Genomic DNA, 12,969 nt, shown 5'->3' with positions numbered 1-12,969 from the left:
GTATTTAGAAAAAATAAATTATCAATATGGTCTGCCACCAGGAATGATTTTTAAATAAAATTTACTTATTTACACATAATTTTATATTTGCAAAATTGTTTATAATTCTCTAGTGTAGCAATATATACCTAAGTATATCTGATACATCTCAATTAAATTAGTCATCTAGAGTAAGCAGTGAGTTATATATACAAGACAAATTGCTTAAGTTTATTTTTAAATTATAGTTGACATATTATACATTTCAGGTGCTTAATACAGTGATTAGACATGTTTATACCTTATGAAATGCCACCCAAATACATCTAGTATCTATCTGCCACAGAACACAGTTATTATAATATTACTATATTAAGAATGAAACACAATATAAGCTTGCAGAGGTTTTTATTATATAGAATCATATACTTTAGGCTAGACAGAGCCTTAGATATCATTGAGTTCATATTCCTTACTTTATATATGAACAAACTGAATACTCTACAGGTTAAGTACCAGAGCTTAGGACCAGTTCATTATTCCTACCTCGGTACTTTTCCAGTACTCTGCTAACTTTTCCCCAAAAAAACCCCTAAGAAAACATAATTTTTTTTTTTCCAGGACAACAATATTTATATGTGCTCAGCTTTCAGCATCAGTTTTTACCATTCGAACTTTAAAATAAACTGAATCCCTCCACCTTAAAATAATTAATTGTGATATATCAATTTTCTTGTATTTTAATTTCAAAAAATTCAATAAATACTTAGTATTTGCAGAGTATGAATTGAAAATACAAAGCTGAAAATTTAATCAAAAGGTAGAGTCACAAAGAATATAAACTGTAGTATATGATATGGGAAATACCAAGATTGTAGATTACAATAAATATCACAGCAGTTATACCAAAATTTCAAATTTAAAAATATTAGCATATAATAAAACTGACAAGTATTTAAATGTCACAGATCCCTTTTCTAATTGCATTATCTTTATTTACTTGTTTTTCACAAATATCGAACAATATTTTCTTGAATAAAATAACCAATTTCTTCCTCTATTTGACCACAATAAATTTCATGATAAGTCTGTTCTTTCATATACTGTAATCAAGGTGGCCAATCAAGGTTAGTTAGAAATAAAACTAACTCTTCACTGACTCCTTAAAACACAAATTAATCAAGAATGCTTTAAGTAATATGGTAATAATATTAACTTCCAATATTTTGACAGATTTCCAGCAAAATCCAGATTCATATGTGTATATATAGATACTTTTTTATATTGACAAAAAATGCAATTTACAAAATATCATGTAGTATGTTTCTATTTTTATAAATAAGCAAAAAGCTAAGTAATATATACATATGTATGTCTAGGAATAGAGAAAATAATTACTGAACTATTAAAACCTGATTGATGGCAGATAAAAGATATAATCATTTTTCTTTAAATATCAGTTTTGAACCATTACAATGAAAATCTATTAATTTAAAATTTTCAAAAATATATTAAAAAAGTAAATGTGAACAAATTTTTCTCACAGCTCACTGTGTTTATTTTTAGCTATCTGAAGTTACTTACATAACTGGAACAGTAAAAAATTTTTTCTTTCTCTATAAGAATAATGATACATGTGTAGAGAAGCTTATGCGTCTACAAATTTTCACACACTGATGAAACACCCTATGAATAGGAGTAAATGAAAAAAGTGAAACAGAGTAGTTGTGTGTATTGCTGGAGGTCACACAGTAAAATCACATTATCTTAACCCCTCGTGCTGTGCTTTGCCTAAATTAAGTAGTACACATATGTTAAAGTCAAATACAGAAGCTATGATTCTGTGGCAAATGATAAGTATGGCCAAAGATACCACTGTGGCAAAGGCATTCTCCCTCTTAACTCATAATGCTTTGCCTAGAGAAATAGAAAGCAACCGTGTTATCTTAGCTGCTAGTTCTGCCTGCAGTTACAGTTGTTAGATCCTGAGAAAGCCATGAAATAAATATCTTGTGCCTGTGGGATTCCCTACAACGAAGCACCTACAGTGTCCTGAACTATAAACCAAAAAATGTGAGAATAAAATATTCAATTACTCTGGTGGTTTGAAGGTTTGACTTTCAGGCTCCTGAGTGGGTTTGGGTGGGGTTGGGTTATTTAATGCTCTTCTTAGACTATTTGGTTTTACTTTATAAAACTTTAATAAGCACATGTGCATATAAGTCAGAAAATAAAATTTACCTAAACATAAATCTGAGATTATTAGTAGTGTCATGAAAATTGCCTGGCATCTTATTTGTGGTGTGTGTTTTTTAAGCTAACTGGCCACCATTTGCTTCTGATATGGCTATGTCTTAAAAATGCAACAAACAGACCTTTCTCTGGAAGAGAGGGAATGCAGGGAAGTAGGAAAAGGGCCCAAATGCATGCTGTTTGGATGACTGGGTCATATGCTTTTAACTGATCAAAACGTGTAAGACAAATGGATCACTGACAATTGCACGACTGCCTCTCGTGAGAGCTGGTCCCAGAGTAGAGAACCTGTAAACTGCCTAAGAAAACATGACGGCAATATGGCACTAACATTTCATCCACGTTAAAGGTCTTCTAATTTGCACACATTCATAGGACAAATTTGTTTGTTAAAAGAAAAATAGAGAAAGATTTATGGAACTGATTTTCTAGAAAAAACACACTTCATGCTGTTTTTATCTCATATCACAGCTTGAGAAAAACATCTCTTTTAATATGCACATTTATCCTCAACCTCAAATATATATTGACATAGGAGAGAAAAAATAATTAAAATGTTGGGAGGAGATAGATCTATTATGTTGAAGTCCTTAAACAGTATATGAGGTAATAAACATTTTTCCTCGGTGTTTAATAAATATATGAAGGATACGAGTAATGTCAGTGTATTTGGAGAAAATTATATTTTCAAACTCATTTGGACAAATGTCAAAAACAATTTTTTTTCTGAATATAGTGGGGACATATTAAAATAAGACATATATTTAAAAATACAACAGATGAAACACAAGTGACTTTAGAATAGGGTTCATAACCTTTGTTTGCATTTTATAGCTCATGTTCTGTTAAGCAAATTCTCAAAAGTATGACAATAATATATTTTCTGTGATTGTATTTGTGTTAAATAAAATTATTCGCCTGTAAAACTGAAATGTAGCACTTTTATTTGCAAGTTAACCTAAAACAAAGAGGAAAGTGTTTTTATTAAATCCTTTGTGTAGTATTATTGATGAGTATGCCTACATTTCTGGCAAGCAGCAACTATATCTACAAACCACTGATGGGCTAAACAAGCTATTAATGACAGTTGCTTTTCAACACTTAAAATGGTCAGACTGTGTTGCCTGACCACAAGGACAAGTGGGTTTTCACTCTCAAATGTTGTACAATGTATGAGACCTCTGTGGGGAGAAAAAAACCCACAGGTACAGCTCCAGAGTTCTTTTGTTATCCAACTATTAATAGAAAGCAAATCCCACTTAAAGTTGTAAATACTTGTAATCCTTTTTACTAAGGGTTTTATTATCACTTATCTAATTTTACACCTAAGGCTGAATGAGTTATTATTAGTCCTGGTGTCCAGCTTCACCCCAGAATTATACAACTTAACATTTGGGACCAAAATAAAGAAAATTATTGCCCTGTTACTCTTACAGAATAAGATGATGGACTTTTTTATTTATTAAATTATTATCTTTGTACATATACCATTGCACCCCCCCCCCCCAATACATGGCCTCCCTCCCAGAGTTTTGTGTCCATTGGTTGTACTTATATGCATGTAGATGACGGACTTTTTGCCCCTGCTAGGGGTGTCGAACTCAATCAGAGAAGGGGCCAAAATCTAAAATCCAGCCTAAATCGCGGGCCGAATGGTTTACTGAACAGTCATAAACTGACAATGTCATAAACTGACAGCGGAGTGCAGTGATGACAGCCCAGTGCGGGCCACATTGCAAGGCCTGGCGGGCTGGATTTGGCCCGCGGGCCTTGTGTTTGACACATGTGCTAGAGTGTCTGTCTCCCTGGGTTTATGAATACCTAACCAATCATTCATAGGGAAACATCTAGATTCAGAAAAAACATCTAGAAGCAGAAGGGTGTTCATTGGACACATATTGTTTAAGTCAGTGGTCAGCAAACTCATTAGTCTACAGGGCGGCAAACCGCGGCTCTTGAGCCACAGTTTGCCGGCCACTGGTTTAAGTCAATGCCCTTCAATGTACTTTTTCTCCTGGTGGTCGTTGAGCCAGCAACATTAGTCTCAAATGAAAATTTGCTAAATGCAGAATCTCAAGACCCATTTCAGATCCAGAGAATCAGAACCAGAGTTTAAACAATATCCTTAGGCGACTCATATGCATGAAGACAAAGAAGCACTTATCTAGATCACGCTGTCCCCCTAACTCCAACCCATCTCCAATTATTTGTCTTTTCAGAAAGGAGAATGAAGGAGGCTTTAGAAACCTCACACTGATCAGGACAAGTCATCTCATCCCCCTGCCAAAGGGGGCATGGCACAGTGGTTCTTTTAAGCCACAAACAACCCCAAAAAAAAGTATTCTGACCGAAAAGTGACTTTTTTCATACAGCTCAACCTAATAGGGTTAGTCTCTGGAAACACAAACAAAATTACCCCTAGGAAAACAAGTACTACAATACTAAATGCCAAAACAGTGAACATTGGTTTCAAATTGGTGTTACCACAGCACCAGCTAGAGGGAAGAAGTTTGAAAGTGAGTGGGATCAGAAATGGTGGCCTCTGGAAGCATTACTTCTGGGAGGAGATCAGACAAATAAAATACATGGTAGCAAAAAGAAAGAAGAAACAAACAGCGAAAGTAAAAAAATAAGACATGCCACCCTTTGTCCCTGCCTCTGCTACGATCATCGATTAAAGAAACTGCTCTTCTCTAACTGCAGAAGAGGGCACCCTTGACCTAGAAACCCATCTAGAAAATGTCTATGATTTTACAAAGGAAGGAAGGCAGAGAGGGATGGAGGGGAGGGAAAGAAAAAAGGATTGAGAGAAAGAGAAAGAGAGAGGGGAGAGAGAAAGAGAATATGAATAATCTCCATATAAAGTCACGGTAAAAAGTAATAAAAACATGGAAATCAAAATTTTCAAAAGATAAAAATTCTCTTCCCAAAACCAACCATAAAAGACGGATCTGGATGAATAACAAAAAGAAAACCTAGAATCAGCTATTCAAAAAGTAAAAACAAATGAGAGAAAAAATATTTCAGAAATCAAGAACAAATTATAAGGTGTTCAAAAAAATATAAATTTGAATGAAAATAAAAATTAGTCAAAAACAACCAACTTCAAGAAGTACCCTAGTTTAAAAAGAAAAAAAAAAGACAATAAAAAATGGCAATGCCTCAAGCAAAAAGAAAGTAATACATTCTCTACATGGGTAAAAAATAAGGCTGATACCAGAGATATCCACAGAATATTTTTTCAGAAAGTCACTAAAGAGACTGTAAGCCAAGCATTTCATGTCTAGTCAACCTGTCATTCAAGTGACAAGGCCACAGAAAAATAGCTTGGAATGTGCAAGATCTCAGGGAATACTGGACACAGAGGTGTTTCCTGAGGAATACATTAGTGCAGTGGTGGGCAAACTGCAGCTCGGGAACCACATGAGGCTCACGAGCCACGGTTTGCCGCTATGTTGACTAATGAGTTTGCCGAGCACTGCTTTAGTGGATGAGTTTTATACAAACAGAAAATAAGTGGGTAAGAATCAGCAAACAAACTGAAGTCAACATTTAATAAATTTAATTTTAGATTTGACTCTAAAACAAGGTGACAGCATGGGTAGAAGAATAAAGAATATATGTATATGTATATTCTAACAAAGTAGCAAGAATAAAAAAAGAAGAAATATAAGGGGGGAAAAGTAAGGAAAAATAGAAGCATCAGCTATTAAAGGTAACAGATGGGAATCAAGGATGCCATATAAAAAGTTAAGTATAAATAACAGGGATTAAAAGCATTATAAAAATATAAATACAAAGGTATCCACTAGAACAAAAACTCAAACCTTCTAAATTTCATAATAATAATAACTTCAGAGATAATTCTCCATAACATTCTATATATCTTACATTAGCCATCATCCTTTGTTTGTTCAGAATTATCTTTCAAAGATGCTTCGAATAGATAACAGTCTTGGAAAATAGAAATAAAATCTGCTACTAAAACAGAAGGTAGGAACAAGGAAGGAACAAAAAGCCTAGAATATAGTGTTGTAACAGCATGTAAGAAAGCACTTAAAAATAAAGTTGGGGTATATCAAAAGAACTAGAAGCCATTTTGAAAGTATACGCCCTAGAAAAATTTGGGACAACTTGATCATCAAAATGAATAAGGAAAGTAATTAATGGCAATATATTTTGTAAAATAAAAATCCATAAATCCTTATTCACAATAGATAGATGAATAAAGAAAGTTGGGTAGGCTCTCTTTACAGTAGACTGCTGCCTGCTAAATATGGGGGGAGCAGAATAATTGGAAAATGTCCATTTTGCTATTATCAGGCAAGAATCATCAGTGGACAATGGCACTTAGCTTCACAGACTCTGTCTAGAACTTTAAACAGGCCTAGGCTTTCTGGGTAGTAGATAAGTTTGTGAAGAGAAAAATAACCAGGTACTGGGCAGTCTATTATAAGTATATTAGAGGCCCGGTACACGAAATTTGTGCACAGGAAGGGGGGTGTCCCTCAGCCCAGCCTGCACCCTCTCCAATCTGGGACCCCTAGAGGGATATCCAACTGCCTGTTTAGGCCCGATCCCGGACATCACTCTCACAATCCAGGACTGCTGGCTCCCAACTGCTCGCCTGCCTGCCTTCCTGATTGCCCCTAACCACTTCTGCCTGCCAGCCTGATCACCCCCTAACCACTCCCCTGCCAGCCTGATTGATGCCTAATGCTCCCCTGCCAGCCTGTGTGCCCCCAACTTTCCTCCTCTGCCAGTCTGGTTATCCCTAACTGCTCTCCCTGGAGGATTGATTGCCCCCCAACTGCCCTCCCTTGCAGGCCTGGTCCCTCCCAACTGCCCTTTCCTGCTGGCCATCTTGTGTCCACATGGGAGCAGGATCTTTGACCACATAGGGGCAGCCATCTTGTGTGTTGGAGTGATGGTCAATCTGCATAGGACTCTTTTATTAGATAGGACTAGTGAATCAGCACGCGAAATCGCACGGCCCTGCCCACCCACCCGTACACACCCTGCCCATCCGCCCACCACCCCACCTTGACACCCTAACTTTTTCACCCAGAGCTCGAGCATGCCTGGCCCGCCCTTGACCTCTCTGGCCTTCTCTGGCTGCTTCAAGCCCTGCCCTCAGTCCTGCAAGTCGCCTCGGCTGGTCCCACCTCCTATAGGTGCCTCCCTGCTTCCACCCCGTCACCAGAGCAACATGGAGGCTCTACCCCATCATGGCACCAGAGGAGAGTGTGGAAGCCTCCTGCCTAAAGATGAGTTTGGAGCGCTGCTTCCTGGCGGTGCATGCACTGTGCTCCTTCCCCTAGCAGGTGGGCAGCAGGCGGGCTAAATGCGAGCAGTGGGTGGCGAAGGACAAGTGAGGGGGGTACTACGGGCTCTCACCCCTGCCCTCCCCACCATGAGACGGTCCTGCCTCCAGACACCTCCACACTTCCACCCCAGCTCCGGAGCAACGCGGCGGCTTTGACCCGCCACATATGCAGTCTCCTGCTGAACGGTCATTATGGTGAGAGGGCCTCACGACCATCAGCATATTAGCTCTTTATTATATAGGATTAAGCTAAGACTAACATGCTAGACACTCCCAAGATAAGTAGGCAACATAGAAATAAAGGAACACTATAAATCTGAAAAGGTAAAGGCTAAGAAATTATTCCATGTGTGGAATGCTCTTCCCATTTTAATTCTATACCATGTATTTCATTAAATCAACCTATTAGAAGTTATACTTTTTAAAAATATATATATTTTATTGATTTTTTACAGAGAGGAAGAGAGAGGGATAGAGAGTTAGAAACATCTACCAGAGCGACATCAACCAGCTGCCTTCTGCACACCCCCTACTGGGGATGTGCCACAACCAAGGTACATGCCCTTGACCGGAATCGAACCCAGGACCTTTCAGTCTGCAGGCCGACGCTCTATCCACCGAGCCAAACCGGTTTTGACAGAAGTTATACTTCTAATTGTATTTGACTATACAGTCAATTCAAAGATGGATTATTATTTTTATTTTATTTTATTGATTTTTCACAGAGAGGAAGAGAGAGTGGCAGAGAGTTAGAAACATCGATGAGAGAGAATTATCGATCAGCTGCCTCTTGCACACCCCCTACTGGGGGTTGTGCCCGCAACCAAGGTACATGCCCTTGACCGGAATCGAACCCGGGACCTTCCAGTCCGCAGGCCAAAGCGCTATCCACCGAGCCAAACTGGTTTTGGCAGAAGTTATACTTCTAATTGTATTTGGCTATAGAGTCAATTCAAAGATGGATTATTTGTGCTCAGTGGGAACGTGGAGATTCAGATTGTTAGCAAGAATATCACTAAGTTTTCTGAATGTTATTAGTGCACAAAGCAATATATTGATATATGTATGTATATATGTGTGTGGTATTATGTTAAACAGCTACCCTATCTAATAGAGGGAATATGCAAATTGACCATCACACCATCACAAAGATGGTGGTGCCCATAGCCACAAGATGGCAAAACCTAGTCACCTCAGCTCAGCCAGAGTCCTCCAGGCCTGGGGGGCTGCTCCATAGTCCTTTCACAGAAAATGGGTTGCTTCAAAAGTTGGTTAAGCTTTTTTTAAGACAACAAGAATTAAAAATCTTTGAAAAGGGAATTCCAATATTTATAAAAGTTTGGACTAGATAATTCAAGGTTATTTCTACTACAACCTTCTATGATTTTTGTCATATTAACATTCTGAATTCACAAAGTACCAGCTGTATTGTATGTAAGCAGATATTATTTAAAGAATGGCCATTATTATTAAAACAACTAATAAAACTACAGTGTTTGTATGTCAAGGACATTCTGTGTGACTTTTCTAATGGCTGGAGTTAATGTCCCTCCACCGGCAGTCAGACATCCTCCAAGGGGTCCCAGATTAGAGAGGGTACAGGCCAGGCTGAGGGACATCCCCCTACCCCATGCACAAATTTCATGCACTAGTATAGTCATATATTGTTAATAATTCAGAGCTGAGTCAATTTTATAAGGATAAGTTATAGAGTCTTTTGAACAACTTAAATAAAATGCATTATAATCTACTCCCACACTGCCCACCATTACCTGTTGTACTAATGCAGGCTCTCTCATTCCAAAAATGCATTATGTTTAAAATATATTTGATGTATATGACACAGGAAAAAATGAAATATAACTTAGGTTCAAGAATAGAAAAGAATAATTAACAAACAATTGCTTCTGACTTTAACAAGCTTCATCAAAGGTTTTTAGATATTTTTAGTAGGAGAACTCTTTCTTCAGATGAAATCTTATTTTAAAAGTTTAAGATTTTACAAAATCACTAAAAGAGGAACTACTCTGGTTAGATTGGGTAGAGGAAGTCTGGAGTGCCACCTGCTTTGGGGAGCCTTCCTGGCAGCCCAAGGCAGTTAGAAAACCACTGCAGAAGATTTTGAGTATAAATCATAAAATAGTCGCTGAAAATGAGACCCTACTGTAAGTATAAAAAATATAAAATTTAAACTAAAAAAAATCTAACTTATTATTTACTTAGGCATATGAATCAAGTAAATAGAGTCTTTTAAATAAATAATCTATAAGAGAAATATAAAAGACAGCTCAATTTGACTCTGTGGAAGGTGTTCTTCCTTGTTATAAACCCTCAACTGATACTAAAACTTGATGTCTTAGATTTACATTTTTATTCTGATGTCTATAAGTCCTAAATATATGTGCCACTATGAAGTAATTAACAAGGTCTTGGGATATCATTTTTAATAATGAGAATAAAAATTTTACTTATTTATATCTAACCTGGACAAATATATAGTTCAAATTTTCTAATAAGGTTATTATATCCTGCTTTAATAATTACTTGTAATTTTTATGATAATTTTTCAAAAATCTGTTTTCTTAGTTTCTTTAGCTATTGAAAGGAAAACCAAAAATCCCTTACAATTCTACTACTATAACTCAAAATGAATTTGCCTCTTACTACTGTTTGTTTTTGTAGAAGACCAAAAGCACATTAATCGTTAACAAAGCTACAATATGATATACGAATGAGGTCTTACATTAAAAAAGTACTTAGACTGTATTTACAAAAGAATCTCTCATTAATTATTCAACATTTGGATTTGACCAGAAACCAGAGCATGACTTTATAATGCTCTGTTTAAATGAAGTACTTAATGTTGTAATGAACAACACTCATTGTGGTAAACTCAATGAATTTTTGGACCTGTTACAATACAACAGTTTTTCCAATTTTTTGATTAATGGACATATTTTAATGTAAAGTCAGTTTAAATTTCACTTATGCTTTAAAAATGTTTACTTAAACCAAAAATTTTGCATCTCAATTATTTTACGTTCTAAGCTGAATGTAGTTTAAACCAATGCATTATTCATAAAGCAAAGACATTAGGAAAAACAAAGCTGTGCACTTCTTTCAAAGCCGTTAAATTGCAAAAACATACCATATTTATGCATGCAATATTTGATTGTGTTTTTCTTAAAACACAAGCTTGTTTTTGTTAGATCAAGATATGCCAAAAATTCTACACCAATTTTTGTTTATAATTAAAGCAATCATCAATCCAAGGATTGTCATCCATTTTATTTCATCTCTACATCAAAAAAAAAAAGTAATCTAAAAAAATTTAAATTCCCTTGAAATGACAAGATAAATGAAAATGTAAGTGCCTTCACATAATAGCAGTAAGCTGACCCTTTGGGAAATGGTTGACTTTCTCAATACAAGGTATTCAAAGCTCATTCAAAAGTGTTCATTTGGAATGCAGATATCAAAGATGATGCAAATGTTCAAGAGAAAATTAGAACTTACCAGATGTTCTAATCCAGCTTTGATGTTTCCAGATTCCCTAAAATAGAAGAATAAAAGTTCTAAATAGTGGCTAAACCCTTGTCTGCTATAATTTATATTTACCTCAAAACTATTTTATAAACCCTTAGAAGTTTTTCATTTATCTTTACTAATGTTCATATAACACTATTTTAATGACAAAACAATTTACATCAAAAGGAAACAGATAAGTAATTCATATCTACTAGTATTTCCACTAAATTGGTATTCCACTAACAGAAAGAATGTTTCAGATTTTCAAAGTCAATACACAACAGAAAGAAGTATATTATTATTTTACTATTAACTTACTATTTATTTCACATTAGTTTTCTCTCAGTTTGTTTTCTCAAACTTTTATTATGAAAATGTTCAAACATACAGGTTCTATCCACAATATAGATCCTATTGACATTTCACTTTTTTGCTTTTACAATATCTATCCAGCAATGGTTGCATTTTTATCAAAGAATATGCTCCTAAATAATATGTTCACAATTACATAGTTAAACAGTAAATTGTAACCAATTTTTGTTGACATTAATTAAATTAACTTAGTTCACACTACAAATCAGGATCTAAGACTAATGAAATATTAAAAACAAAGTATCACAAAAAAAAAAACCCCATAAACATAAAGTACCATATTTTCAGTATTTAACTTCTTGCTCTTCATTGTAAACAAAACACTGCTGATGCAATTAAAAATAAAAATACCTGTGCAAGTAGCAAATATAATTTAAATATACACTTGGTGAAATGTGGCAAATAGCTAAATTTTTAAATCCCGATTTCAGAGTATACTAATTTATTAGTGACAAATGGTTTTTAGCTTTTCTCATCCTGATCAAGTAGTATTTTAATTCCATCATAAACACCAAGCCTTATTTTTTAAAAATATATATTTTATTGATTTTTTACAGAAAGGAAGAGAGTTAGAAACATGGATGAGAGAGAAACATCGGTCAGCTGCCTCCTGCACACCCCCTCCTGGGAATGTACCCGCAACCAAGGTACATGCCCTTGACCGGAATCGAACCTGGACCTTTCAGTCCTCAGGCTGACGCTCTATCCACTGATCCAAACCGGTTTTGGCACCAAGCCTTATTTTTTAACATAAAATTATACTTCTATCACATTGCAGGAAAAATTATGTAAATTCAACAACCAAAACAGTGTTGCATTCATGATGTTGAATCTTTTCCCCATATCTTTTCTTTCACTGACGGCTCCTTTATTTCTTTCCTCTATTTCTTCAATTTTCTTTGCCTATATACTTCTTTGTTTCCTTTGTTTTTCTATACAATCTTTCCAATTTTCCCTCTTTTTTTACCTTAGAACCCATGCTTCCAACCTTTGCTCTCCCTGCCCAGTCTGACATACTAGGAATAAATTTCAACATCTACTGATTAGCAAAGCACATATCTTTAGCCATTCTCTTCTCTACATTCTGCTTCTGGCAATCTTAACCATTTCATGTATTCAATATTTAAAATGTAAGTATTTCTAAAAATCATTCTCTGAAAGAAGTCCTAATGATAAATGGTAGTCATAAATTAAAAACAAGGTGTCAGAAAAGGCTGATAGCTACATAATTATTAAAAACAATGCACTTAATGGATCTGGAAGGCAAACAGAACTTCAAATTTTTGTAAGGACATTCTCATATGAACACCTGTGAAATTTGAAATATAAACAAAAAGAATAATGTATATAGTGAAACACTTGACAGTACAATATGTATATGTGCACAAAAAAGTAAAATTAAGTCTTCCTTCTATCACTGATTCACAGTTCGCTGTTTTTTTCTTTTTTTTTTAAGCTTTCCATGTTTTTTAAAATATATTTTATTGTTTAGAGTATTACATATAGTAGTA

General features: G+C 35.3%; 1 protein-coding gene and 1 long non-coding RNA gene across 4 annotated transcripts in view; one reads left to right on the top strand and one right to left on the bottom strand.

Moving 5' to 3' along the window:
• Positions 1–12,969, bottom strand: part of RSRC1 (arginine and serine rich coiled-coil 1) — a 315,683-nt gene that overhangs the window by 140,398 nt on the left and 162,316 nt on the right. For all 3 annotated transcript variants that reach the window (XM_084876045.1, XM_084876044.1, XM_084876046.1), the window contains exon 5: positions 11,075–11,111. In XM_084876045.1, the coding sequence (XP_084732171.1) occupies positions 11,075–11,111 (37 nt within the window). The remainder of the gene's footprint in view (positions 1–11,074; positions 11,112–12,969) is intronic.
• LOC311618477 overlaps positions 1–12,969 on the top strand; it is a 384,318-nt gene that overhangs the window by 355,909 nt on the left and 15,440 nt on the right. The window lies entirely within an intron of this gene.

Source organism: Pipistrellus hanaki (assembly GCF_964339955.1).
Source record: "Pipistrellus hanaki genome assembly, chromosome: 2".
Classification (NCBI taxonomy): domain Eukaryota; kingdom Metazoa; phylum Chordata; class Mammalia; order Chiroptera; family Vespertilionidae; genus Pipistrellus; species Pipistrellus hanaki.
The sequence above is the reverse complement of the archived record's forward strand: the minus strand, read 5'-3'. Positions and strand labels throughout refer to the sequence as shown.